Source organism: Excalfactoria chinensis, chromosome 28, assembly GCF_039878825.1.
Source record: "Excalfactoria chinensis isolate bCotChi1 chromosome 28, bCotChi1.hap2, whole genome shotgun sequence".
NCBI classification, from domain to species: domain Eukaryota; kingdom Metazoa; phylum Chordata; class Aves; order Galliformes; family Phasianidae; genus Excalfactoria; species Excalfactoria chinensis.
This window is the reverse complement of record NC_092852.1, coordinates 1,293,929-1,320,810: the sequence shown is the minus strand read 5'-3', so window position 1 is coordinate 1,320,810 and position 26,882 is coordinate 1,293,929. Positions and strand designations below refer to the sequence as shown.

General features: G+C 58.3%; 3 protein-coding genes across 3 annotated transcripts; all 3 read left to right on the top strand.

Moving 5' to 3' along the window:
- The first annotated feature begins 1,298 nt into the window (after positions 1 to 1,298).
- Positions 1,299 to 4,628, top strand: ANKRD33 (ankyrin repeat domain 33). Its single transcript, XM_072357901.1, has 6 exons — positions 1,299 to 1,393; positions 1,870 to 2,185; positions 2,904 to 3,033; positions 3,155 to 3,295; positions 3,751 to 4,203; positions 4,336 to 4,628. Exons 2-6 carry the CDS (start codon positions 1,904 to 1,906, stop codon positions 4,626 to 4,628), a joined length of 1,299 nt encoding a protein of 432 aa, XP_072214002.1. The 5' UTR covers positions 1,299 to 1,393; positions 1,870 to 1,903.
- Positions 4,629 to 6,116: 1,488 nt separating this feature from the next.
- Positions 6,117 to 14,133, top strand: ACVRL1 (activin A receptor like type 1). The gene is made up of 10 exons (XM_072357926.1): positions 6,117 to 6,345; positions 8,390 to 8,460; positions 9,386 to 9,610; positions 10,059 to 10,276; positions 10,363 to 10,462; positions 10,770 to 10,916; positions 10,988 to 11,263; positions 11,769 to 11,966; positions 13,040 to 13,170; positions 13,779 to 14,133. Exons 2-10 carry the CDS (start codon positions 8,394 to 8,396, stop codon positions 13,911 to 13,913), a joined length of 1,497 nt encoding a protein of 498 aa, XP_072214027.1. The 5' UTR covers positions 6,117 to 6,345; positions 8,390 to 8,393; the 3' UTR covers positions 13,914 to 14,133.
- A 946-nt stretch (positions 14,134 to 15,079) lies between these two features.
- On the top strand, positions 15,080 to 26,672 carry ACVR1B (activin A receptor type 1B). The gene is made up of 9 exons (XM_072357991.1): positions 15,080 to 15,256; positions 20,434 to 20,673; positions 22,077 to 22,325; positions 23,853 to 24,083; positions 24,242 to 24,409; positions 25,031 to 25,187; positions 25,329 to 25,453; positions 25,823 to 25,953; positions 26,039 to 26,672. Exons 1-9 carry the CDS (start codon positions 15,142 to 15,144, stop codon positions 26,162 to 26,164), a joined length of 1,542 nt encoding a protein of 513 aa, XP_072214092.1. The 5' UTR covers positions 15,080 to 15,141; the 3' UTR covers positions 26,165 to 26,672.
- Positions 26,673 to 26,882: the final 210 nt, after the last annotated feature.

Sequence of the window (26,882 nt, the reverse complement as noted above, 5' to 3'; positions counted from 1 at the left end):
GGGATTGTTTGGGGTCCGGGTCCTGGAAGGGTCATAAGGGCTCTTTAGGGACATGGAATTCAGGGGGGGTTGGGGGGGGTCCAGGTCCTGGAAGGGACAATGGGGACACCACAGAGACACTGAAATCGAGGGGAGTTCTGGGGTTCTGGGTCCTGGCAGGGATATATGGGGACGTTGTGGGCCCAGAGTTGGGTCCTGCTGTGGGGTTGGGGACGAGCTCAGCAGCTGGGATCCTTCTGCTCCTTGCAGGAAGCTGCAGGCAGGGCGGCCTATGGGAGCAGAGCTCCAATTTGGGGCCGTTTTGCCTTTTTCCATGAGAACGAGGGCAGAGTTCAGCCCCCCCCCCCAATGAAAACACCCAGATCCCATCCAGGGATGGCCTCCTTGCAACCCCTTGCAGCTCTTGCAATCCCTTGCAACAGTTGCAACCCCTTGCAGCTCTTGCAATCTCTTGCAGCTCTTGTAATGCTTTGCAACAGTTGCAACCCCTTGCAGCTCTTGCAGCCCCTTGCAGCTCTCTTAACCCATTGCAGCTCTTGCAACACCTTGCAGCTCTTGCAGTGCTTTGCAGCTCCTTCAACCCCTTGCAGCTCTTGCAATCTCTTGCAGCTCTTGTAATGCTTTGCAGCACTTGCAACCCCTTGCAGCTCTTGCAACCCATTGCAGCTCTTGCAACACCTTGCAGCTCTTGCAATGCTTTGCAGCTCCTTCAACCCCTTGCAGCTCTTGCAACCCCTTGCAGCTCTTGTAATGCTTTGCAGCACTTGCAACCCCTTGCAGCTCTTGCAACCCATTGCAGCTCCTTCAAACCCCTTGCAGCTCTTGCAAGCCCCACAGATTGGAGCTCTGCAGCTGCAGAGGGTGGTGGGCTACCCGAAGGGCTTACAAGAGCTTAATTAGCACACCTTAATTAGCTTCCCCACCCACAAGGCAGAAATGCATCGCCTCCCCAGGTTGAACCCAGCAGCAAATCCACGTGGAGGGATGTGAGGGGGAGGGGGGGGGTGTTATGGAGCAGCACTGTGGTGTGACCCCCCCCTTATCCCCCCCCCTTTATCCTCCCTCCCCCAGGCCCGGATCGTGCAGCTCAGCCCATTCAATCCTGCCCTGATCCGTCTCAGGATGGACGGAGCCATTTTTGGCAACAGGTGGAATTAAAGGATCCAGGGAGGCTGAGCTGCACGGCAATCACAGCCGGGGGTGTGCAAAGGCTGAAGCCCATCCAGGACACCCCACCTTGAGGGGGGAGGGGGGGGGTTTGGGGGGGGCTTGGGGGTCGTGGGGAGGGTCCCGCTGCCCCCAAAGCCACACAGGGGGGTTTTGTCCCCAATGGGAGCAGGAAAATGGTCTGCAGCCCATCAGGAAGAGGAGCTGATGGTGTGAGCATCTCCAGGTGAGGCTGTGAGCCCCCATTGGGGGCTTTGGGGGGGGATGGGGGAGATAAAGGGGACTGCAAAGGATTGCTCTGTGCAGCCCCATGGCCCCATCAAGTGCTTTGGGCACTGTGGGTGCAGATCTGTCTGCTGCCCTATGGCTGCTGTGGGTGCAGGGAGCAGCTTGGTCCACCCTATAGCTGCCATGGGTGCAGTGCTGCCCTATAGCTGCCCTATAGCTGCCCTATAGCTGCCCTATAGCTGCCCTATAGCTGCCCTATAGCTGCCCTATAGCTGCTGTGAGTGCAGCTCTCTTTGCTGCCCTATAGCTGCCCCCCAGAAGGAGCTTTGCAGCCGACCACTGCTGCCCCACACAGGGCTGCTATGGGGTTGAGTTGTTGCCCCACTCTCTGCCCATCTCATGCCCAACCCGATCCCTACAATGGGGTCAGTTTGTGACCCTCCAACCCCAACCCCACACTCTGTGCCCATACAGACTGCACTGAGCCCCGGATCCCCCCTTGGCCCCGATGACCGATGAGCGCAGCGGAGCAGAGAGCTCTTCATCCTCCGACCCCGAGCTGCACTATGAGGATGAGGAGGATGAAGATGGGTCAGAACCCTCAGACAGCAGCAGCGTCTGCTCCGACGATTCCATCTACCCCCCCTCAGAGCCCCCAATTGGGGTCGGGGGGTCGGGGGAGCTGAGTCTCTATCAGTGCTGCGTGCGCAACGATGCCCAACTGCTGCGGGAACGGCTGCGGTGTGGGGTGGGAAGGGGGGAGGCCACAGAGCTGGATATCAATGGAAGGGTGAGTGGGGGGACCCGGGGGGGTCCTGGAGGATGTTGGAGCTCAGGGGGGGGAGGTTGGGGTCTCCAAGGACTGCATGGGTCTATGGGGTGGAACTTGGGGGGCAGGAGGGAGGGCATGGCAGAGCAATGGGGGGTTGGGGTCTCCTGGGATGGCATGGGTCTATGGAGGAGAATTGGGGGGGGGGGGGGGTAGGAGGGAAGGGATGGTAGAGATATGGGGTCTGGCTCATAGGGCAGAACAGGGCAAGAGGGATGAGATGGCAAGGCCATTTGGGGTTGGGGTCTCCATAGTTTGCCTTGGTCCGTGGGGCAGAACATGTGGGGCAGGAGGGAGGACATGGCAGAGCCATTGGGGAGTTGGGGTCTCCAAGGGTTGTATGAAGCCATGGGGCAGAACTTGGGGGGATAGGAGGGAGGAGATGGTAGAGCCATGGGGGGGGGGGTTGGGGTCTCCTGGTCACCATGCAGTAGGGTTACATGGATCAGTGGGACGGAAATTCCCCTCCCTGCCCTGTTCTGTCAATGGGGACAGACCCCTGGGAATGGGCCGATCCCAAAGGATGCTGGAGTGGGCAGGATGGGATGGCAGAGCCGTGGGGGATCCCCCAGGCACCATTCAGTGGGGCTGCACGGATCCATGGGGCAGAATCTCCCCCACCTTTGGGTTCGGGGTTCAGGGTTGGAGGTCCTGAACGTGGTGCTGCCCCCCAAAACAGAACGGGCTGATGGTCGCCTGCTGCCACGGCTTCGTGGACATCGTGCCCCTCCTGCAGCACTGCCCCTATATGGACGTCAACCAGCAGGACAAGGAGGGCAACACGGCGCTGATGATGGCGGCGCAGGCAGGTGGGCACCACAACCCCCCCCCTCCCGCCCCCCAATCTGGGTTGGGGTCATAGCAAAACAACGCAGGGCTCGACGAGGGTCCCTCATTAACCACAAGAAAGGCTTTTTCTCCGCTGCTAAGGGCACATCACCATCGTTAATTACCTCCTTAATTACTTCCCGGCGTTGGACGTGGAGCGGCGCGATGCCCGCGGGCTGACGGCGCTGATGAAGGCGGCGGTGCAGGGCCGGCATGACTGCGTCACCGCGCTGCTGCTGGCAGGTGGGGGGCAAGGGGAGCAACTCAGGGGGGAAGGTTCCCCATCTCTGGGGTGCTCAGGGCTGTGGATGGGGCCCCTGGGAAGGCTGATGTGGTGGGGGGCTGAAAGGACCCCCGAACCCAACCCATTTTGTGGTGCTAAGGATGGTTCCAATCCAAGCCATTGTATGATTCCATGGTTCTGTCATCTCTAAGGGTCTTTCCAACCCAAACACAACCATCCCGTGGTTCTGTGGCCTTTAAGGACCTTTCCAATGCAAGCATCACATGGTTCCGTGGCCTTTAAGGACCTTCCCAACCCAACCATGTCATGGTTCTTTGATCCTTAAGGTCCCTTCCAACCCAACCATCCCATGAGCTCCATGGTGGTTTGAGGGCTGGGTGGGATCCTCCTCCTGTTGCCGCATTGACGCTTTGGTGACACCACGGTGACTCTCCTCACATCCTCCCCCCTGCAGGAGCCGACCTGCATGCCGTAGACCCCATCAAAGGGAAGACAGCCAGGGATTGGGCCGCCTTCACCGGCCGCTTCGAGACCACCGTCCGCATCCGGACCCTCCTCCGGCGCCCCCGAGCCGAGCAGTTTGGCACCCATTACCTCCCCGAGTGGCCGGCGTTGGCCGGGCTGGTGGCCAAAGCCCTGAGCCCCAAATCCCGCAGCCAATGGCTGTTGGAGAAGATCCGTTCCCTCTTCACCTTCCGCATCCCCCGCGACCCGGAGGAGGACGGCGTGTTGGACCACATGGTGAGGATCACCACCTCCCTGGCCAGCCCCTTTGTGACCACTGCTTGCAGAACCATCTGCCCCGATAGCCCACCCGAAGTGGGCAAGAGGCGGCTCTCGGTGGCAGAGATCCTCCAGGAGCCGGGCACTGGGACAGCGTTGTGTAATGGCCAACTGGGAGGGCACGGCCAACTGGAAGGGCATGGCCAACTGGAAGGGCATGGCCAACTGGAAGGGCATGGCCAACTGGAAAGGCACGGCCAACTGGAAGGGCACGGCCAACTGGAAAGGCATGGCCAACATGTCGGCAATGGCCAAGTTGCGTTGGACCGAGCGGTGCCGGAGATGGCACCACGCCGGCACCGTCTCCTGGGCTTCCTGCCCCGGCTGCTCCGTGCCAACTGCATCTTCCCTGGGGAGCGCGTGCCCAGGATCAAGCTGAGCAAAGCCAGCTCTCCACCAGCATGTGGGAGGGAGAGGAGACCCCGCGCCCGAGACAAGGCTCTGCTCCAGCCACCCAAATGGAGGTACAAGGAGCTGAAGGAGGAGAAGCGAGCGGCCGAGGAGGCAGAAGAGGAAAAGAAGAGGAAAAAGGGGAAGAAGGGGCACTGAATTGGGGGTGGGGGGGTCCCTGTGTTGACCCCTCATCTGCTGGGGGGTTTGGGGTGGCCCCCCACCTTTGTGCTGTTGGTTTGGTGCTGCCGGCCCCGTGGTGCTGGGTGGGATCCTGATGGAGGGGTTGTGATCTGGGATGGGATTTTGAGGGGGGGGGTTTGGGGTGGGGGTAGATCCCGATCCCATGGAACGTGACTGTTATTAAAGCAGAAGGGGTTGCCATGTTAACAGCATGGATCTAATGAACAAACCCCAGCGAGCATCTCCCATATGGGGCAACCCAACAGCTCAGGGAAGAGGGACCCCGAGACCCCTCCTATGGAGATCCCAACCCCCCCCACCCCATAGTGACCCATGGGAGGGATTTTCTGCCCCCCCCCTCGGGGGTGTTGTGGGTTTGGTGGCGGCTTCGTGCCACCGTCAAACAACAAAACTTCCTCTGTTGGGAGATGTGTGCGATAACAGAGGGACCTCAAAGGGCTGCGGCGGAGCTGAGTCACCGGGGGGGGGGCAGGGGGGGCTCTGGGAGGGATTACAATGTGGGTTTGGGGTCGTGCTGTGGTTATATGGGGCCATACTGTGGTTAATTGGGGCTCGTGGTGCGGTTTGGGTTCGTGGTTTAATGGGGAATGGGGCTCTTTGCTTAGAGGGTACAGTGGGGTCTGGAAGTGGGGCTGTGATGTGGGGAGGGCACCGGGGGGGGGTTGGGGGGGAAGAAGGGAGGGGATGTGGCCCCATCTTTGGTGACCAAAACTGCAACCCTGGGGGCAGAGAAAGGGGAAGGAACAAGGAACGCTTCCTCTGCCTGCAGTGTGGGAATGGCCCCGATGGGCGCATCCCAGGGGTGCACACAGGCAGTGGTGGTGGCACAGTGACCCTTATAGGGCCGGTCCCAGTGCCATAAGGGGTGGTGGTACATGGGGGGTGTGCCTGTGGGTCCCTTATGGGGCTGCATCCCGGTGACAGATGGGGTCAGTGGCATGTAGGGGATGTGTCCATAGGTCCCTTTGGGGCACAGCATCCCTTACAGGACCACATCCCAGCATCCCAGTGGGACGTGGGGTCTCTTTATCCCCAGGTTGGGGCACAGCATCCCTTATAGGGGCCACACTTTGCACATCCATCTCCATCACAGCGGGCTCAGGGGATGGCAATGGGAAAACCCCTTTCCTCCTCCATCACATCCCAAACCCCATATATTGGGACGGGTGGCCACATGCCGGGATAGCAGCATCCCTCACCCTGCTGACCCCAAAGCTGCGCTTGCGGTGGGTGCGAGACCCCCACAACGCCCCCCCCTTAAGGCTCCATTCTGCTGGGAAATTTGGGATAATTCAGAGGAAAAAATGGGCTGGAAAAGGGCCGGAATGGGACGAGGGCACAGAGCAGGATGGGGCCGATGCTGTGGGAGGAAGGGAGGCAGAGCGGGGCCGTGTGCTCAGCAATAGGAAATGCTTTATGAGCGGGGAGCGGTGGAGCTGAGCCAGGCAGGAAGAGGCAGCGAGGAGGAACAGTTTTTGGTGGCTTCTCCCACATCCCGAGCACAGAACGCTCGCTGTGGGGCTGAGCCGTGGTAGGGGTTAGTGGAGGGGGGGGTTTCAATAGTGACCCTATGAGGATCTGTGGGGTGTGGGGTAACGTGGCTGACGTCCCCGGCTGAGAGCGACGTTGGGACGTGGGATCCGGAGCTGGAATTGCCCCCCAGATGCTGTAGGTGAGTGCTGGGGGGGGTTGGGGTGGCCGTGGGGATGCTGTGGGTCTATGGGTGCCGCCCTGCAGCCCCCCAGCCCACCCTGTATCCCTGGGGGGTTTGGGGTGGACATAGGGATGCTATGGGTCTATGGGTGCCATCCTGCAGCCCCCCCAGCCCACCCTGTATCCCTATAGGTGAGTGCTGGGGGGGTTTGGGGTGGCCATGGGGATGCTGTGGGTCTATGGGTGCCGTCCTGCAGCCCTGCAGCCCACCCTGTATCCCTGGGGGGTTTGGGGTGGACATAGGGACAGGTCTGTGGCCCCATGTTGGGTCTATGGGGCCACCGGGTGCGGTCCCACAGCTCACCCTACTTCCCTATGGATGAATGCTGGGGACTTTGGGGTTTACTTTGGGATGCTGCGGGTCTATGGGGCCACTAAGTGCCATCCTACAGCCCCCTGCCCACCCCACACCCCCATTTTCTTCCCTTAGAGCTTCCATTGCATTTAGTACCGGGGGGAACCCAAAGCAGCTCCAGATCTGGGGGGGGTTCAGCTGCTTTTCCCAATGGGTTTTCAGCTGGATTGGGGTTCCTGCTGCACCCCATGGCACTGGGGATCGTGTTGGGGTGGCAGGAGATGCCTTTGGGGTGGGAGTGAGCACGGGTTTGTGGTTCTGGGTCTGTTTCCAACGGGGACGAGGAGCAGAGTGTGCAAATCAGGGCTGAGGGCACGAGCAGGGCAGAGCCTGGAGCGTGGGGCAGCAATGGGGGCTGCTGCTGCGTGCAAGGGGGGGTGTGCAAGGGAGGGTGTGTGCAAGGGTGGGTGTGCAAGGGTGGGTGTGCATGGGGGGTGTGCATGGGGGGTTGTGCATGGAGAAGCATGCAAGGAGGTGCATGCAGTTGGAGGTGTGCAAGGAGGCATGAGCAAGGAGTGTGTGTAAGGAGATGGAGGTGTGCAAGGAGGGGTCTGTGCAAGGGTGGGTGTGCATGGGGGGTTGTGCATGGAGAGGCATGGAGGGAGGTGCATGCAGTTGGAGGTGTGCAAGGAGGCGTAAGCAAGGAAGTGTGTAAGGAGCTGCAGTTGATGGTGTGCAAGGAGGCGTGAGCAAGGAGTGTGTGTAAGGAGATGGAGGTGTGCAAGGAGGGGTCTGTGCAAGGGGAGGTGTGTGAGAAGCGTGCAACTGGAGGCGGCCGAGAAGTCACCTGCAAGAGACGCGTGCAAGGAGAGGGGCGCAAGGAGGGGCGCACAACCGGAGGTGTGCAAGGGGAGGCGTGCAAATCCGGCCCAACTATCGGCGTGTGTGAGCCGCGTTAGCAGCAGCTCCCGTCGATGCAAAAGGCTCCATCGTTATCCCATCGTTATCCCATCGTTATCCCCGGCTCCGCGCTTGCAGAGCGGCTCCTGCAGGGCTCAATGGGCCGCGGTGAGCTCGGCTCGGCGCTTCCTCTCGGCCGGAGCCGACAAAGCGATCTATTTTGGGGAGGGCCGGCCCTGCTGGAGCGGGGCTTTGCGTGAGCGCCTCTCCCCATCAAGGGCAGAATCTAAACAATCTTGATTCCTGTCCCGGCCCCGCGGGTTGGGTTCCTTCAATTGCAGGAAACGCCGCTTTGGCGTGTTTATGTATATTGGGAACAGCGGGGAGACGGAGCCTTGGGGAGGGGAGGGGGGAGGGAGGGAAGGGGGCATGGATGGGCCGTGAGAAAAGATCTGACTTTGGGTTTGCTGTGGGGTCTATGGGGTGTTGGGGGGGGGGGGTGTGAAATGGTGTGGAAAGAGAGGAAAAGGATGGAAAGGAATGGAGAAGGAAAACTTGGCACTGATGGGAACGGAGCTGGGGGGGCGGCAGTGGAGCTGGGGGGTGTGGGGGGGGGTCTTTTGGGTGCGTGATCCCTCACCCCATGAAGGGCCACAGCCTGGACTTTCAGAGCTGGATTCCATTGCTGGGCAGCTCATCCCCCCCTATGGGACTGCTCCCATCCCAAACCCAAGGCACAGCCGTGCCCCAGGGATGCCCCGCTGCCTCCTCCCCACCCCGTGCCCATCATCCCCTTTCCTTCCTGCAGGAAAATGCCCCCCACAGCCCGTGGTGGGGCCGTGCTGCTGCTGCTGAGCCTCTCGTTGGGCATCGCTGCCGGTGAGTAGCCAAGAAATGGGAACAACCCCAACAGCCATTGAGAAACCCAACGTTGCCCAGCAGAAATGGAGCTGATCCTCCATCCCAGGGATCCAGGCTGGGATCACCCTCCCTCCCCCATCCTCCCTACCCAAAGCTTGGCTCGATTATGGGGCCATAGTGGGACTGTGGGCGTCTGTCTGTCCCCCTGCTGCTGTCTGTCTGGCCGCCCTCGCTCTGAACTCGCTGCTTCCAGGAGGGTTTTGTTCCGTGCCAAAAAAGCAGAGCTAATTCGGGAGGAGGGAGAGCAGTAAAAGGGATGAGCCCAAAAACAACATCCCACAGTTCAGGTCCAACATTCCCTATAGGCAAGATGCAACCCCAGCTGTGATCTGCCAGGTGGGTTCACCCAGCTCCATTGCATTCCATGCGACGGAGGCACGGTCCCTGGTTGGTCCATCTTTGGCATGGATATCATTGACCCCAAAGCCAACCCAGTGCTGGATGGGTGGATGATCTCCCCAAAACTGTGATCCCCTCCAGCGTCTCCCAATGACCCCAAGTTGGTCTGGGGGGTCTTTGGCAATGGGTAATGCTGACCCCAAGTTGGTCTGGGGGGTCTTTGGCAATGGATAACGTTGACCCCAAAGCCAACAGCATCCCAATGCAGGCTGGAGCTGGATGGATGATCTCCCCAAACCTGCTGTGCTCTCCAATGTCTACTGATGGTCCCAGTATGATCCGAAGGTCTTTGGCATGTGTCGCATTGACCCCAAAGCCAACAGCACCCCAATGTTGAATGCACAACGGTCCCCAACCCTGTGCTCTCGAGTTGGCCTGGTGGTCTTTGGCATGGACAGCATTGACCCCAAAGCCAACAGCATCCCAACGCTGGATGGATGACGTCCCCAACCCCGTGACAAAGTTGATTTCCATGTGCCTTCAGATGAGCTGCAATGTACATGCGAAGCGCCACACTGCGCCACCCCCACCTGCACGGGCAAGGTGTGCTTCGTCAGCAAGAGGAGGGAAGCAGGGGGGGTCGTCCAGATCAAGGGCTGCTTCTCAGACCACCTGCTGGAGAACTGCAAGGCCTACGTGATGGAGCACTTTGGCACCCTCTGCTGCAACGCCAGCATGTGCAACGCTGAGCTGGAGATCTATCTGAGAGGTATGAGGCTCTGGGTTGTCCCCTTTGAGGAGCAATGGGGGATGTGGGGATGGGGTCTCCAGGTCATCCCCCTCCTCGCTTGGTATCCCTGGGGTCGTGTTTTCCCATGTGGGATGGGTGCCCCCCCCCCCCCCAGTGCCTCTCCTTGGGTTGTGTCTGCAGAGCTGCCATCTGTGGGTGACCCCAATGCCGGCCCACCTTCCCCATGTCCACTGTGAAGCACCAGGACCTCCACCCTCCCCATTCCAAACCCCAAGGACCAGGATCTCTGCCTTCTCACACCCTTTCCATATCCCTCCCCAAGCACTAAAACCCCACCGTTCCCATTTCCAAACCCAAACACCAAGGCACCGAGACCTCCACCCCCTCCATGTCCAACCCCAAGCATCAAGTCCTCCTTAGGACCAACCCCACCCCCATCCCCCTACCCACCATTTCCCCCCACCAGGAGAAGAAGCCCTGGGACAGTCCCCTTCCCTCTCCAACCTCCTCCTGCTGATCTTCGTCCCACTGCTGACGCTCCTCATCCTCGTGGCTCTCACCATCCTCTTCCTCTGGAAGCTGGCCCAGCATCGCCGCAAGAGGCTGCTCCTCTTCAAGCACAGCGACCTGGGGGACACGGACTTGATGCTGAAGGCATCCATGGTGGGAGACAGCACGCTGGAGGTGGGGCAGCTCCCTGGGGTCCCCAAGGTGTCCTGGGGGTGTGGGGTGACCACCCACCTCACACCGCTGCCCTCCCGGTCCTATAGGATTTGTTGAATGATGACTGCACCACGGGCAGCGGGTCAGGGCTGCCCTTCCTCGTCCAGCGCACGGTGGCCCGTCAGATCTCCCTCGTGGAGTGCGTGGGTGAGGAGAGCAGAGATCCAACCCCATTTGCCCAAACCCCATAGAGACACTGAGCTCTCCCCTGTCCCACTGGGAGAGAGCAGTTGGGTGGGTGCGTGGGGATTGTGTTGGCCAAGGTCAACCCAACACACTAACAAAGGGTCCTCCATCGCCCTATTGCCGTTCCACAGCAGGAACTGACTGATGGTTGGGACTGAAGTGAGGTTGGACCAGATGATCTCCAGCTCTGTGATTCTATAGGGCTGGGATGGGGTCAGGGTTGGGGTCTGGAGGGGGTCCACACGTCACAGTGCTGTGGTCACGGCAGGTAAAGGGCGTTATGGCGAGGTGTGGCGAGGTGTGTGGCACGGGGAGAACGTGGCCGTCAAGATCTTCTCGTCCCGGGATGAGCAGTCGTGGTTCCGTGAGACCGAGATCTACAACACGGTGCTGCTGCGGCACGACAACATCCTGGGTGAGTGGGGAGATGGGGGGACGGGGGTGGCATCACGATGGCTCCGTCACCCAACTCCTCTCCCCATCCAGGCTTCATCGCCTCCGATATGACCTCGAGGAACTCCAGCACCCAGCTGTGGCTCATCACCCACTACCACGAGAACGGCTCCCTCTACGACTACCTGCAGAGGACAACCTTGGATGTGGAGACCTGCCTGGGGTTGGCAGCCTCCATCATCTGCGGCCTCGTCCACCTCCACGTGGAGATCTTTGGCACGCAGGGCAAACCCGCTATCGCTCACCGTGACCTGAAGAGCAGGAACATCCTGGTCAAAAGCAACCGGCAGTGCTGCATCGCTGACCTGGGTGAGACTGAGCTCCTTTGGGCCACATGGTGCCAACCATCCATCCATCCATCCATCCATCCATCCATCCATCCATCCATCCAGATGTTCCTCCATCCCTCCATCCATTCCTCCATCCCACTCTCCATCCATCCAAATCCTCATCTCTCCATCCATCCAACCCTACAACCAACCCTACATTCATCCAACCAACCCTCCACCCAACCCCACGTCCCTCCATCTACCCAACCCTACAACCAACCCTCCATCCATCCCTCCATACAACCCTCTATCCATCTGGCCCCCCATCCATCCCTACATCCATCCATCCAACTTTCCCTCCATCCCTCCATATAACCCTCCATCCCTCCATCCATCCAACCCTCCAACCTTACATCTACCCATCCAACCCTACATCCATCCAACCAACCCTCTATCCACCCCACCACCCCTCCATCCATCCCTTTATCCCTCCAACCACCCAACCCCTCACCCCCCCATCCAACCCCCCATCCCTCCACCCCCAGGTCTGGCCGTCATGCACTCTCAGGGCAGTGACTACCTGGACATTGGCCACAACCCTCGCGTTGGCACCAAACGTTACATGGCCCCGGAGGTGCTGAGCGAGCAGATCCGCACCGACTGCTTCGAGTCCTACAAGAAGACCGATATCTGGGCTTATGGCTTGGTGCTGTGGGAGATCACCCGGCGCACGGCCGTCAATGGTGAGCACACAGCAGCCTCCAGCCCTCCAACTCCTCCTCCTGCTCCTCCTCTCTTTTTCTTCCCCCTCTTTTTTTTCCCCCTGGCCCTGCAGATTAGCTGTAAATTATAAACACTGTAATCTGGTGTCAGCACCCGGCTGGCTGATTAAAGGGCCCATTAGGCTCAATCAGTGCTTTGTTTGTTCGGGAGCTGATTAGCAAACAAGCAGCATCCAACGGGGGCGGCTGGCTGAGCTCCAAGGGGACCTCGCAGGGCAGTGGGGTCCCCACGGAGGTCCCCTCATCCCAACCCATCCCAAAGCCCATTAGTGCTGTTAATTAATTGATGGGTGCTGGAAGCAGAAGGACCCCCCCCATCTCCTCCCCCTCCTCCTCCTGGCACAGTCTGGTTGGGTTAATCCCACTGACCGCTCGGGGGCTCCTTTGGGTTCAATATTTACTCTGAATTACCCCATGTGCATGGGGTGACCATCACCACCACCACCCCCAGTTTAAACCCCCCATAGGGTCCCTGGGTGAGTGGGGGTGGAGCTGGGGGCCAACGGGACCCCTGAGTCCCATTGTGGGTGTGTGGGGTGGGGGAGCACAAGGGAGGGGGTTAAACCCAATGTGTAGGGACAGATGGAGGCACTAAGAGGGATTAGTGGGGCCGGCTGGCGGGGTCGGGTGGGAGAGGGGCTGAGGGCAGTGCTGGAGACCCCTGAACCATCCCATTGAGGTCCCATAGTGCACCCCAATATAGGGCTGGAGTCTCTGCCCTCCAGAACCACCCCAATGAGACCCCATAGTGCACCCCAGCATAGGGCTGGAGCCCATCCATGTTCATGAAACCATCCCATTGAGGCCCCATAGAGCATCAGAGCTGTGCACCCCACGCACCATCATATAGGACTGGAGCCTTTGTGCCCCTCAGACCACCCCAATGAGCTCCCATAGCACAATAGAGCCCCTGTGCCCCCAAAGCATCCCATGAAGGCCCCATAGAGCACCATAGCTGTGCACCCCACGCACCCTCATATAGGGCTGGAGCCTTTGTGCCCCCCAACCACCCCACTGAGTCCCACACCCCATAGGCATCGTGGAGGAGTATCGGCCGCCCTTCTTCGATGCGGTGCCCAGCGATCCCAGCTTCGAGGACATGAAGAAGGTGGTTTGCATCGAGCAGAGAACCCCCACGGTGCCCAACCGCCTCTTCTCACACCCGGTGAGACTTTGGACCCCCCCTGGGGGCAATGAGGACACTAAACTGGGTGGCACTGGGTGGCACTGGGAGGGACCCCCCTCCCCCCAAAACTGCCCCAAACCCTTTAGGGCATGACAGCACAGTGTGCCCCCCAAAGGCTCACACCCTACAGCTGGGGGTTCTGCATACAACCCCAGGACCCCTCACCCCCCCCCCCCCCTTTGCACCTTAGGACCCCCCATCCCATCTCTTTTTGCCCCCAGGTGCTTTGTTGCCCCCCAGGACTCTTTGCACCCCAGGATCTCCCCATCTCCTCTTTGCCCCCTGGACCCCCAGTCCCATCTTTGCCCCCCAGGACCCCCCCACATCCCCCTTTTACTCCCAGGCACTTTGTACCCCCAGGACCCCCCCAGTCCCCCCTTTACCCCCATGCACTGCATACCCCTCAGCCCCCCCCTTGTCCCCCTTTGCCCCCAGGGCCTCCATCCCCCCTTTACTCCCAGGCACTTTGTACCCCCTGAACCCCCCCCTCCATCCTCCTTTGCCCCCCAGGACCCCCCCAGTCCCCCCTTTACCCCCATGCACTTCATACCCCTCAGCCCCCCCCTTTGTCCCCCTTTGCCCCCCAGGCTCTGCGTGCTTTGCCGGGGCTGATGAAGGAATGCTGGTATCAGAACCCAGCAGCACGACTCACAGCTCTGCGCATCAAGAAATCCTTGCAGAAGCTGCAGCAATCCCTGCACGAACCCAAAGAGGAGCAGTGAGCCCCAAAGTGGGGGGAGGAAGGGGATGGGAAGGGGGGGGAGAGAGATGCAAAAGCAAAAAGAAGCAAAAACCAAAAAGCAAACCAAAAGCAGAGCAGCATTTTCCTGCTGTGGTCGCAGCATCCCTTGCACCCACAGCCCCCGTTTGGGTTGTAGGGCAGCCCATCTTATTTAATGAGCCAAATGTAATATATTTAATAAAGCACAGCGCTGTCGTGGCATTTCGTGGCTACAAAGGTCCCCGTGAGGCACTGCATTGCTTGATGCATTGCATTGCTGCATGCCTATTGCATTGCTCAGTGCATGGCATTGCTGCAGGCTTTGTGCATTGGTAAGTGCATTGCATTGCTGCATGTCTTGTGCGTTGCTCAGTGCATTGCATTGCTCAGTGCATTGCATTGCTGCAAGCTTTGTGCATTTCTCAGTGCACTGCATTGCTGCATGTCTTGTGCGTTGCTCAGTGCATTGCATTGCTCAGTGCATTGCATTGCTGCAGGCTTTGTGCATTTCTCAGTGCACTGCATTGCTGCATGTCTTGTGCGTTGCTCAGTGCATTGCATTGACACAGGCCTTGTGCATTGCATTACTGCATGCCTCGTGCATTGCTCAGTGCATTGCATTGCTCAGTGCATTGCATTGCTGCAGACTTTGCACATTGCATTGCTGCAGGCTTTGTGCATTGCTCAGTGCATTGCATGCACGTAGGTTCTGTGCAGTACTCAATGCATTGCACCAGCACAGGCTTTGAGCACTGCTCAATGCACACATGCAAGCACACATGCAAACACACGCATACGCACACACACACACGGAGATCCATGCACACATGCACATCCATGCACACATGTAGATCCATGCACACATGCACACCCATGCACACATACACGTTTACATACATGCACATATGCACACACATACATGCATACACACATAAACCCACGCATACACATACACATGTATGCACACACACATGCACGTACACATACACCTGCGAGCACACACGCGTGCACGCACACACACACACACACACACACACACAACCCTCACCCAGACGCGGTACGTCCCCTTTAAGACTTACCCCGCCCCCTCCTCCCAATAACCACGCCCCCTCCTGGTTGTGACCACGCCCCATCTCGCCCGTGGCTCCGCCCCCTCCGTAGCTCCGCCCCCTCCCGCCCCTCCCGAGGCGCCGCCGCCGCCGTTGGGCTCCGAGGCCGCGGCGCTCGCCATGGCCGCCCCCCGCCGCCGGCCTCCGCCTTCCGCCTCCGCTTCCTCCGCTTCCACCGCCGCCGTTCTGCCGCTTCTCGCCCTCCTCATCGCCGGAGCTCCCGGTGGGGCCCGCGGTGAGTGCGGCTTCAGGCCCGGCCCGTCAGCCCGGCCACAACATGGCGGCGCGGCGCCCCGCCCCCGCCCGGCGGCACTGAAGGGAGGGGGGGGGGGTTGTTAGAATTGGGGGGGGATGGGGGGGATGATGGGGTGAGTTCGGGGGTCCTGAGGGGACCCTGCGTGGATCTGAGCTCGGAGGGCAGCCCTGAAGGGCCCTGAGGGGATTCGAGGGGGGGGGGGGCTATGAATGGATTGAGGGGGAGATGGGGGGGGGGTCCTGAATGGGTTTAAAGGGGATCTGAGTGGGTTTAAAGGGACCCTGAGTGGGTTTGGGGGGGCCTTGAATGGGTTTAAAGGGGGCCTGAATGGGTTGGGGGGGGCCCTTGATGGGTTTAAAGGGGTCCTGAGTGGGTTTAAAGGGACCCTGAATAGGTTTAAAGGGACCCTGAGTGGGTTTGGGGTGGCCTTGAATGGGTTTAAAGGGGGCCTGAGTGGATCTGGGGGGGGGTCGGGAGGGGGGGGAAGTGTACAGAGGCCACAGGTGATTTTTGGAGCAGCTCGAGGGCTCTGAGTGGAGCTGGGGGGTCTCAGAGGGTCCTGGGGGGGGGGGTTGGAAGGAAGGGGGGGGTCGTGTGAACTTAAAGAGACAGGAGGTGATTTTAGGGGGGAGCCGGGGGTCTCTGAGTGGATACTGGGGGGGGTTGAGGAGCCCAGTGCTGCGGCCCTACACTTATGGGGGCTCATTGTGTGGGTCTGCAATGTAAGAAGGGGGGGGGGGGTCTCCCTTCCCCTCTATAGGGCTGTGACCATGGGGGGGGGGGGGTCCCAAATCCCCCCCTGTTTTAGGGCTCCCATTGGCACGCAGGGCACCTGTTGCAGCAATGGGGGTCGCTGGGTGCTTGTGTAACACGGGGATGTGTCCCAACAGGAGCCCAGCTTTGCTGCAGGGGGGGAGGGAAGAGCCCAATGAGGGCAGATCCGGACTTGTTGTTTGCTATGCGAGATGGCTGCAAGGGGAAGGTGCACACGTGTGTGTGTGTGCAAGGCTGCCTGCTGTTAGAGGGATGCAGCACCACGTCTGGCTTTGTTGGTGCTTTATGGGATGGGGGGGGGAAGCAAAATGGGATCAAATGGGGGAGTCCAGTTCTGCAGGACCTGCATCCCGAAAATGGGCTTTCTGAGTAGCAAAATGAATGGGGAAGGGCCCATTGGATTGGATACTGCCTTCCATCCCATTGGATTGGATAGTGCCTTCCAGCCCTGCCTTTCCTATTGTTTCCTCCTCCATGTCTGGGTTGGCCTTTGGGGGCTGCTGTGGGGTGCAGAGATGCTGTGTTGGTTCTGCCCCCTGTTTGCAGTGCTTCAGCTGTTGCAAGCAGCAGCTCCTTTGCTTTCCCTTTGCAAGCAGCGTGCAACAAGCGTGCTCCTTTGGGATGGATCCTTAGGTAGGATTTGCACTTGATTGGAGCACGCTGAGTGATGCTCCCATTGCATGCATGCAGCCCATGCACCCACCCGGTCCCAGGGCCTGGAAATGGGGCCGTTGCAAAAGGGAGCTGTGAAGCCCCCCCTGGTTGGTGATAGAGGTTGTGGACCCCCAGAAGTGCCTTGTAGACCCCCCTTAAATGCCTGTAGACCCCCCCCCATCACTTCTGCTGTGTAGATCCTAAAAACATGGATGCTGGGTTCGAAGCCCTTGAAAGCCATCAGTTCTGCTCTATAGACCCCAGAAATGTCAATGGACCCCCATCAGTTCTGCTTTATAGACCCCCCCCCCCCCAAAACACATCCAGCATGGCTTTGAAGCCCCAAAAGCCATCAGTGATGGGCTATGGAGCCCAGCAGTGCTCAGTGATGGGCTATGGAGCCCAGCAATGCTCAGCGTGGTCCTTGCAGGACGGAGCAGAACCATTTTGGTGCCTCCTGAACCATTTTCCTCCCTATGTGAGCACCCAAGCAGGCGTCAGACCCGAACACGGCGAGGCGGTTGGGAGCCATATGTCTGTTTTCACAGCTGAAGAGCAACAGCAGCAGAAATGTCAAGGCTTCTTCTAATTAACCTGGTAATGATGAGGCTCCTGTCAGTTCCCTTATTTAACATTCATTTCAAGCTCGCCTCTTGCGTTGCTGCAGTGGATGCAGGGAAGCTCTTGGAAGGTAATAGCAGGATTAGGGGAAACGGAGCCAAGTGGAAGGAGGGGAGATTGAGGTTGGGTGTTAATGGGGAAGTTCTTGACTAGGAGAGTGGGGAGGTCCTGGAACGGGCTGCACAGGGACGTTGTGGATGGTCTGTCCTTGGAGGTGTGCAAGGCCAGGTTGGATGGGGCCTTGGGCAACCTGATAGACACATAGAGACACATAGAGATACATTGGGACCCATAGAGACCCATAGAAACTTCATTGAGACCCATGGAGACCCCATGGAGACCCATAGAGACCCAGAGAAACCCCATAGAGACCCATAGAGACACATGGAGACCCATAGAAACCCCATAGAGACCCATAGACACATAGAGACCCATAGAGATACATTGGGACCCATAGAGACACATAGAGACCCATAGAAACCCCATAGAGACCCATAGAGATACATTGGGACACATAGAGACCCAGAGGAACCCCCTAGAGACCCATAGAGATACATAGAGACACATAGAGACCCATAGAAATACATTGGGACCCATAGCGACACATAGAGACCCATAGAAACCCCATAGAGACTCATAGAGACACATAGAGACCCATAGAGATACATTGGGACCCATAGAGATACATAGCGACCCATAGAGACCCATAGAAACCCTATAGAGACACACAGAGACCCATAGAGATACATTGGGACCCAGGGGACTGCAGCCAGTTGGGGCTCTTGTTTCTAACTTGAAATATCCCCATAGAATTTTTAGGTTCTGGATTCCTCGTGTGCAAGTGCTGCTTTGCTTTTTTTTTCCCCTTCCCCTGCAGTGTTTGCCGGCTAATTTTAACTCTGGTTCATTTAGCAGCAGTGGGTCAGTCGATCGCAGAAGCTCCAGCAGGGAACAGAAGAGGGGAAGGGATGGGGAGGCAGCAAAAGGATTTGAGATGGCAGCAATGTGTCTGCAGAGAGCAACGCTGAGCTTTAAGGACCTTCCCAACCCAACCATCCCATCATTCCATGGCCTTTAAGGACCTTTCCAACCCAACCATGCCATGGTTCTGTGGCCTTTAAGGACCTTCCCAACCCAACCATCCCCTGGTTCCGTGGCCTTTAAGGACCTTCCCAAACCAACCATCCCATGGGTGCAGCAATGGCTCTGCTGGAGCTGCTGGTTCCAATGCAAGCCATAGGGTGCAGCAATGGCTTTGCTGGAGCTGCTGGTTCCAATGCAAGCCATAGGGTGCAGCAATGGCTCTGCTGGAGCTGCTGGTTCCAATGCAAGCCATAGGGTGCAGCAATGCCTCTGCTGGAGCTGCTGGTTCCAATGCAAGCCATAGGGTGCAGCAATGCCTCTGCTGGAGCTGCTGGGAGGATGCGGGGTGTTGGGGCAGCTATGGAAATGGAGCTTATGGAGCACCCAGGAGGTTGATTTGCCTTTGAGATCTGGAAGTGCAGCTGCTGCAGCCCACATCTTCTTGCCTTGGAAAGGAGAGCGATGGGAACGGCTGGGTTTGGCCGTGCCCAAACGGAGTTGAAAAGCAAGCTGAGTTGAAAAGCAAGCTGCGTGGTGGGACGTGTTCCTGGAGCAGCTTTAATTGAAGCCCCGAGTTCTTGATAAAGCAACGAAGGAGCTGCTGGGAGGCACCGTTTCCTTGGGAGCAGACATGAAGGCAGGAATGTGCCCCGGCTGCTCTTCCCCTCCCCGTCTTGTTTCATGATGCTTCCATGAGAGCCAACCTTTGTTCCCTGGGTGCAGAGCTGCCCTTCCTGCGCTCCGAGCTGGGGTTGATTTCCTTGCATTCAACTCATCCCCTGCTTCCAAAGCAGCCCTTTCAAAGCTGAGCAGCTCCGATGCTCACAGGCCATTCCTGGGCTCCATCCCTTTGCTCTCTGTGTTTCCATATAGGCTCCATCCCTTTGCTCTCTGTGTTTCCATATAGAAGACCCAGCAGCCCCTCTGGCTTTTTCCCTGCGTTGCAGCCCAGCTCACAGCAGCAGCAGCAGCTGGGAAACAAAGAGCAGCACGACGTGCAGGCAGAATGGAGCCCTAATGCAATTAGCCTCGCCGATTTACCGCTCAGATGAGGGATAATGGGCATCTTCCTCCCAAACAGCCCATGAAGTCGGTCTGGAGCTGCTTGCTTCCCCCCCCCCAGAGCCAGGAGCAAAGCAGCTCTCAGTGCTGTCCCTATGGCTGGGTGCTCATTAAACCCACCGAGGGTTCTGCACACTGACTTCTGCGTGCATCCTTTGGGCACAGCTGTAGGGCTTGGGGGGGGGTAAAGAATTAACCCTGCTGTTGTGGCTCCAAACCATCCCATTCCTGCAGCAGGTGGGCACACATAGGGTGGGCACACACTGTAGGGTGGGCACACGTAGGGTTGGTCACACGTAGGGTTGGTCACACGTAGGGTTGCTCCACGTTGTAGGCTTGGTATACATTGCAGGCTCCCTCCAGGGAGGCTGAGATGTGCTGAGAGCCCAAGCAAACCCAGCTTGCAACTCATCCAGCCCCACCTTTCTCCTGCACATTGTTCTCTTCGCCCTTTGTTTGCAAGGACGGGGCTTTGCTTGCAGGTTTATGGCAGCATGAGAGCTGGGGCTGGAAAGGTGGGGGTCCACCCTGGGGCTTCTCTGCTCTGCACCCAAATGATGCTCATGGAGAGCAGGCAGGGATGTGCACGACCCAAAGCTGGTTCCTAAAGGAGCCCCTGGGCTGTTTGGGTGGAGCAGACTCAGCTGGCAGCTCCGGTTTGGGCTGAGCTGGGGGTTGCTGTGGGCCAAACATCCTTGCAGGGCTGTCGGGTCAGCTCTGTTGGTGACTGCAAGGAGGGCTGGCAGCCCCTGCTGGGAAAGCTGTGATTGCATTTGGGTTCTGCTCTGTGCTCTTTGCACCATCAAACAGGAGCTGCTCCTCCAGCAGGTAGAGCTGCAACCTCCCAGCATGGAGACGAGCCTCCCAAGTGGGAAAATAAAGGGAAAGGAAGTTGTTTTTGCTTTGCACGTTTGCTCCCTTGTTGGCTGTTGTTAAGGGTTTGCTCTGGCTGTGTTTTGCAGCTCTGACGTGTCTGTGCTCCGATTGCAAGCAAGCCAACTCCACCTGCGAGACGGACGGCGCCTGCATGGTGTCTGTCTTCAACCTGGATGGGGTGAAGCACCACGTGAGGACCTGCATCCCCGAAGCCAAACTGATCCCTGCTGGGAAACCCTTCTATTGCCTGAGCTCCGAGGATCTGCGCAACACACACTGCTGCTACTCGGACTTCTGCAACAAGATCGACCTGATGGTTCCCAGCGGTGAGGGGGGGGTGAATGGAGGGGAGGTCTGGCTGCTTGGGGTTGGGATCAAGGCTTTCTCAGCAGCATCTTCATTGCTTCCTTTCGGTTGCTTTGCAAACTCGAGCTCTTGGCTCGTCTCCTTGATGGGTAAAGTGGAGGTAATAAGGAGCTGCTTGCAATTAACACGTGCAGATGCTCGAGCTGTGGCAGAGGAAATGTCAGCAGACGATGAGGTGGTGCTTTGGGCCGGGGGAAACTTCCCTATTTGCTTGTGGTTGGGTTTTTCCCCCCAGCCCCCCCCCACCACCTTCACACAATGATGCTGACGCTCCTCTCCTTATCAGCCCTGATCTCCATGCAGGCTCCTGGAAGAGCAGCAGCAGATCTGAGCATCTGCAGTTAAACAGGGCTCTGCTTTGCTGTCTGCGTGGCCTGAGGGCAGCAGGCTGTGCTCCCTGCTCCCTCTGCCATCCTGCTGGCCGTGCTTTCCTCCCTTTGGGGCTGCACATCTCCACGGCTTGGCACGGGGATGGGAGCAGAGCAGGGCAGAGGGTGCCCGCCTGGTGCTGAGGAAGCAGCCCTGCCCAGCCTGGGGGTGTGGGAACTGTCTGCTTTCAGGACACGGAAGTGCACAGAACTTCCTCATAGCTCTGCCTTTCAGCCTCTTGTGCCGTGGGTCTGATGAAGGCTGCGGGATCCTTTGGGTGCAATGGGGGAAGCCCTGTCTGCTCTCAAGGCGAGCAGTTGCTCTCATGGTGTACAGGACAAAGGGGGGGGGGGGCAGAAATGAGCCCTTCCTTGAGTGCTGCTTGATATTCCTCCCCATTGGAGGTGGCCAAAGCACAGCAAAGCACAGCAAAGAACAGCACAGCACAGCAATGCATAGCAAAGCACAGCAAAGCACAGCACAGCAAAGCACAGCACAGCAAAGCAAAGCACAGCAGAGCACAGCACAGCATAGCAGAGCACAGCAATGCACAGCAAAGCACAGCACAGCAAAGCAAAGCACAGCAGAGCACAGCAAAGCATAGCAAAGCACAGCAAAGCACAGCACAGCACAGCACAGCAAAGCACAGCACAGCAAAGCAAAGCACAGCACAGCCTGGAGGAGCAGAGCTGGCCCAGAGGAGGCTCCCACCCTGCAGAGCAGCAGGAGCTGTCATCCCCAACACCACAACCAAAGCACTGCTTTCCTTTCTGGGTCCTCCCTGCAGTTTGGCTGCCTGGCAGCAGCCGTCCCTATGTTAACACTGCTGTTTGCTGCACGCTCTGCCATCCCAGGGCAGCAAGCAAGAAGTCTGTGCTCCGAGAGGAGAATTAAAGCACGAGGAGCTCCTCAGGGAACGCTTGCAAAGGGATGATGATGATGATGATGATGATGATGATGATGGTGTTGTGCTTCTTCTTGCTCCCCTCTCAAGGACACCTGAAGGACAACGAGCCCCCATCAAGCTGGGGTCCGGTGGAGCTGGTGGCGGTGATTGCTGGGCCCGTCTTCCTCATCTTCGTGGTCGTCATCATCGTCGTCTTCGTGTTTCATCACCACCAGCGCGTCTATCACAACCGGCAGCGGCTGGACATGGAGGATCCCTCTTGTGAAATGTGCCTGTCCAAAGACAAGACGCTGCAAGATCTCGTCTACGATCTCTCCACCTCTGGCTCAGGTTCAGGTAAGGGAAGCTCTGATTGCAAATGACCAATGAGGACGTAGAGCTGCAGAGGGTGCTGGCTCAGGTTGCAGACGTGGAGGTTGTTGCCTCACAGCCCCACGTGTGCTGCTTTATCAGGAGGAGGAGCAAAAGCTGTTTGCAGGGCCTGTTGTCATCTCATCCCCTGGAACAGTGGGGGGAAGAAGTGTTTTATTGCTGGCTTTAGGTTAAGAAATGGAGTTTTACAGCACGGGGGAGTAATCCACAGAGGCAGAGTATAGCAACCTGAGATCCGAGCAGGGAGCCAACCTGCAGCACCACGTCTGCTATATATAAACTGTTTGGGGATCTCTTGTGCACTCACTGTCAGCAGGTGAGTTTTGCAGCTGCGTTAGGGCTTCTTTCCTAAGAGGAGTTTTGGGGTTTTACTGCTTTGCAGCACTGTCAGCCTTCAGGTTCCATTCTTCCTTTGATCTGCCACGGAGCAGAACATCCCTGACCGCCATTTATCCTCACTGCTGCTGCTTTGCAAGCTGCCTCAAAGCGACACGCAGCTGCTTTCCAAGCAGCCCAATGGCTCTTCCTACCCAGGTGCAGGAGCTGCTGCCGTTGGCTGGTTTGGATCCTGCTTAGGATGCCGAGCAGCATCAAAAGTGAAGGTTGATGGTTTGGGAATGTTCCTCTTTGGGCTTTGGGAGTTTCTGTGCAGTGTTGGTCAGGTCCCCTCTTGGTGTTCTCTCCCCCAGGGGAACAGCCAGTGCTCTAGATGGAGCCTTCCCAGTGCAGAGCAGAGGTAGGAACACCTCCCTGCCCTGCTGGCCCCACTCTAAGCATTGCCCCCAGGCAACCATGGGCCTTCTTGGCCACCAGAACACGCTGCTGGCTCGTGGTCAGCCATTAGTCAAACAGGGCATCAGAGGCTTCTTGGCCACCAGGACACACAGTTGGCTCATGGTCACATGTTGGTCAACCATTGGGGGTGAACCATTGGCCAACTGGGACACCAGTGACCTTCTTGGCCACCGGGCCACACTGCTGGCTCATGGTCAACTGTTGCTCAACCGGGACACCATTGGCCTTCCTTGCCAACTGGGACACCCTGCTGGCTCATAGTCCTCTGCTGGCCAACCATTGGTCAGTTGGGACACCAGTGACCTTCTAGGCCACCAGGGCACAGCTGGCTCATGGTCACATATTGGTCAACTGTTGGTGAACCGCTGGTCAACCATTGGTCAACCAGGTCACCAGTGGCCTTGTTGGCCACCAGGACACGCTGTTGGTTCATGGTCAACCATTGGCCAACCGTTGGTCAACCAGGTCACCAGTGACCTTGCTGGCCACCAGGGCACACTGCTGGCTCATGGCCAACCATTGGCCAACCATTGGTCAACCAGGTCACCAGTGGCCTTGCTGGCCGCCAGGGCACGCTGCCGGCTCATGGTCCCCCATTGGCCAACCATTGGTCAACTGGGCCACCATCACACCCCGCTGACTGCTGACAGCCAATTTTCACTGCAGCATCCCTTCAGTTCTCCCTTTCCTTTGCAGGTTTGCCCCTTTTTGTCCAGCGGACCGTGGCTCGGACCATCGTCCTGCAGGAGATCATTGGGAAAGGCCGCTTTGGGGAGGTTTGGCGCGGCCGATGGCGCGGGGGTGACGTTGCTGTGAAGATCTTCTCCTCCCGTGAGGAACGTTCCTGGTTCAGGGAGGCAGAAATCTACCAGACTGTTATGCTGCGCCACGAGAACATCCTGGGCTTCATCGCTGCAGACAACAAAGGTAAAATCCCCCCCATCGATGGGGATGAGAGCTGCATCCTTCTGCTCCGACGTGCTAAAGGAAGCCGTCAGCATCCCCGGGTTGGCTCTTGAGCTGCAGTGTTTCTATGTACCAGAAGGATGCAGAAGGTTCTGTTCTGTCCCTCTTTCCTTCTGCAGACAACGGGACGTGGACGCAGCTGTGGCTGGTCTCCGATTACCACGAGCACGGATCTCTCTTTGACTACCTGAACCGCTACACGGTGACCATAGAGGGGATGATCAAGCTTGCTCTGTCTGCTGCCAGCGGGTTGGCCCACCTGCACATGGAGATTGTGGGCACTCAAGGTACGAGCTGGGTTTGGAGAGGAGCTGGAGGGGAGTGTGACCCACCTGCTGGGTGTTGGTGGGCGTTGGGCTGCTGGCTTTGGCTGCTGTGTTGGCCTCTGTTGGGTCCTGGGATTCAGATCAGATCCCCCCCCCCTCACATCTACACTCTTGGGAGCGTGGAGCTGTAATCCCTCTGCAGGCTTCCCATTGCCATTGCACCCTGCAGCCCAAGCAGGCCCTTTGCAGGCCCTTTGCAGTCCCTTTGCAGTCCCTTTGCAGTCCCTTTGCAGTCCCTTTGCAGTCCCTTTGCATGCCCTTTGCAGGCCCTTTGCATGCCCTTTGCATGCCCTTTGCAGGCCCTTTGCAGGCCCTTTGCAGGCCCTTTGCAGGCCCTTTGCATGCCCTTTGCAGGCCCTTTGCATGCCCTTTGCAGACTCTTTGCAGGCCCTTTGCAGGCTCTTTGCGGGCCCTTTGCATGCCCTCAGCTCTTCTTCCCTGGCTCCGAAGCGGATCCAAACAGGAAAACACGTTGCGACACCAAGAGTTGTTGCTCATGCCATGAGATCTGGTGCTGCCTCCTCGCCAGCGCAGCTCCCGGCCCTTCTTCAAGCCCTGCCACGTCTTGTTTTGCTCCCTTAGGAAAGCCTGGGATCGCTCACAGAGACCTGAAATCCAAGAACATCTTGGTGAAGAAGAACGGCACGTGCGCCATCGCCGACCTGGGCCTCGCCGTGCGCCACGATTCCGTCACCGACACCATCGACATCGCCCCGAACCAAAGGGTTGGAACCAAAAGGTTTGGAACCAAAAGGTTTGGGGAGCACCAACCACGTCTTGTGTCCTAAACCTGACTCCATTGCATTCCATCTGCTGGGGGATCATTGGCCCATCCTCCATCCCTGCCCGCAATGAACACTCTGCTCCTTGTCTCGTGCAGATACATGGCTCCCGAGGTGCTGGATGAAACCATCAACATGAAGCACTTTGATTCCTTTAAGTGTGCTGATATCTACGCCTTGGGCTTGGTCTATTGGGAGATCGCCCGCAGGTGCAATGCAGGAGGTAAGGGCTGCTTGCTGTGCTCGGCTCCAACCAGCCCTGTTGGAGATGGAGGGGGGGGATCTCAGTGTGTGCACAGCCATCAGAATTGAGCCCTGGCTGCAGTGGAAGGTGTGGATTCACCTCTTGGGTAACGTCTGGCTGTTGTTTGGGCTGGGTTTGGATGGTGTTCCCCCATAAAGCAGCAGTTTTGGCCCAGGTTGTGATGGAAGGATCTGAACCAATTCAGACAGCTGAGCTCTGTCACCCCAAATGTTTCCTATAAGCCCCACATCCTTCATGTGTGTGTAACCTCCCAGCCCCACAGCTGCGCTTTGTGCTGCCATGGATGCCATATATCCCCCTTTAACCCCGCTCCTCCCCCCGTATCAGGGATCCACGAGGAGTACCAGCTGCCATACTACGACCTGGTGCCCTCCGACCCTTCCATCGAGGAGATGCGGAAGGTGGTTTGCGATCAGAAGCTGCGACCCAACATCCCCAACTGGTGGCAGAGCTACGAGGTGAGCTTTAAATCCCTTTAAGTTCCATTCCCATTGAGATCCAGCTTGTTCAGATCAAGGCTGATGTCCCTTTTGTCCCCGCCAGGCGCTGCGGGTGATGGGTAAGATGATGAGGGAATGTTGGTACGCCAACGGAGCGGCTCGTCTCACTGCCCTGCGCATTAAGAAGACCCTGTCCCAGCTGAGCGTGCAGGAAGACGTGAAGATCTAAGCTCCGAGCAGGAAGGAGCCGCCATATGCTAAAGAGCAGGTGTGTGACGGGAGGCCTACCTCGTGTTTCTGCCCTATGGACTGCTACCAGCCAGCCCTGCAGGCTGCTGGATGGGGGGACGGAGCCGCTCTGTGCTCCCCCCTGTCGGGTATGAAACAAATCAGAAACCTTTGAACCTCCTGCTGGCTTGAAGAGCTGAGAGGGACATTGAGGGATCTCAGCTGAGCTCACAGCCCTGGTTTCCTGCTGGGAAATTCCTTGTAAAGTTGAGGCCGTGTTGGAGGCCCGGAGCCGGCCGTGGGACAGGGAAGGTTTGCAGGGGACCGTGGCACAGCCGTGCAGACAAAGCAGTGCACAAACCCGATGGTGCTCCCTGCTGCTCCACCGGAGCATCGCCCTTCTGAAGCTTGGATAAAAGACCCCCCCTCATCCTATACGACACCCCCCCTCATCCTATACCCCCCCTCATCCTATATGACCCCCCCCTTATCCTATATGACCCCCCCCTCACCCTATACCCCCCCTCATCCTATACGACCCCCCCCCTCATCCTATACCCCCCCTCATCCTATACCCCCCCTTATCCTATACGACCCCCCCCTCATCCTATGCCCCCCGCTCATCCCATACCCCCCCCCCCATCCTTCATCCTAACCCTATCCGAGCGGCTGCCGTTGTGCTCAGCGCTGCATGCCCGCGTCCTCGTGCTCTGTGCATG

Coding starts and splice junctions, on each gene's coding strand:
- ANKRD33 (XM_072357901.1), top strand. CDS start 1,904: ATGACCGATGAGCGCAGCGGAGCAGAGAGCTCTTCATCCTCCGACCCC. Junction 2,186..2,903: donor AGCTGGATATCAATGGAAGG/GTGAGTGGGGGG, acceptor CCCCCAAAACAG/AACGGGCTGATGGTCGCCTG. Junction 4,204..4,335: donor TGGCCAACTGGGAGGGCACG/GCCAACTGGAAG, acceptor GCAATGGCCAAG/TTGCGTTGGACCGAGCGGTG.
- ACVRL1 (XM_072357926.1), top strand. CDS start 8,394: ATGCCCCCCACAGCCCGTGGTGGGGCCGTGCTGCTGCTGCTGAGCCTC. Junction 9,611..10,058: donor GCTGGAGATCTATCTGAGAG/GTATGAGGCTCT, acceptor TCCCCCCACCAG/GAGAAGAAGCCCTGGGACAG. Junction 10,277..10,362: donor TGGGAGACAGCACGCTGGAG/GTGGGGCAGCTC, acceptor CCGGTCCTATAG/GATTTGTTGAATGATGACTG.
- ACVR1B (XM_072357991.1), top strand. CDS start 15,142: ATGGCCGCCCCCCGCCGCCGGCCTCCGCCTTCCGCCTCCGCTTCCTCC. Junction 20,674..22,076: donor CGACCTGATGGTTCCCAGCG/GTGAGGGGGGGG, acceptor TCCCCTCTCAAG/GACACCTGAAGGACAACGAG. Junction 24,410..25,030: donor GGAGATTGTGGGCACTCAAG/GTACGAGCTGGG, acceptor TTGCTCCCTTAG/GAAAGCCTGGGATCGCTCAC.